A 536-nucleotide genomic window follows, 5' to 3' on the forward strand; every position below is an offset into this window, starting at 1 on the left:
CCCACCCCGCTGAGCCCTGCCGCCCGCCGCAGGCCGCGACTCGGACTCGGACAGCGAGCTGTCCCCGGACGAGCACAGCAGCTCCTGCGCCTCCTCCCACTCCTCGGGCAGCGAGGACGAGGGCAAGTGGGGCCCCGCCCGGGGCCCCGCCCACAGCACCCCCAAAGGTGAGGGCGCGCACGCCCCCGCAGCCAGGACAGGGAGGCCCCGCGGGACCCCCTCCCTCCCGCAGCGCACGGGCCGTTGGGGGGCTCCGGGGACCCCACTGCAGGAGCCCTCGAGGCCAGCCGCCGTGGGCCCAGTTGCCGGGGTGCGAAGCCGTGCCTCGGTTGTCCCCCCATGCCTGGGGGGGGCCGGGGTCTTCGGGGTTCCCACGCAAGGAGGGGGCGGTTGGGACCTCGCGCGCGGGGCTCCTAGCCGGCGGCTCTGTTCTCAGCGGCCACGGCGGCCTCTCACATCCCTGCCGGCTGGCCGGACGAGAGCCTGGCCGGGAGCGACAGCCAGGAGCCGCCCGAGGGGCCAGGCCTCCCGGCGGA

At 77.4% G+C, this 536-nt stretch overlaps 1 protein-coding gene across 1 annotated transcript in view; it reads left to right on the forward strand.

Moving 5' to 3' along the window:
• CELSR1 (cadherin, EGF LAG seven-pass G-type receptor 1) overlaps positions 1-536 on the forward strand; it is a gene marked incomplete at its 5' end in the record, with an annotated part of 38,529 nt that overhangs the window by 35,005 nt on the left and 2,988 nt on the right. The window contains 2 exons of the mRNA XM_012735089.1: positions 33-167; positions 437-509. Coding sequence (XP_012590543.1) covers positions 33-167; positions 437-509 — 208 coding nt within the window. The remainder of the gene's footprint in view (positions 1-32; positions 168-436; positions 510-536) is intronic.

The sequence above is a fragment of the Condylura cristata genome, unplaced genomic scaffold (genome assembly GCF_000260355.1).
Source record: "Condylura cristata isolate star-nosed mole 26May11 unplaced genomic scaffold, ConCri1.0 scaffold00004, whole genome shotgun sequence".
Taxonomy (NCBI): domain Eukaryota; kingdom Metazoa; phylum Chordata; class Mammalia; order Eulipotyphla; family Talpidae; genus Condylura; species Condylura cristata.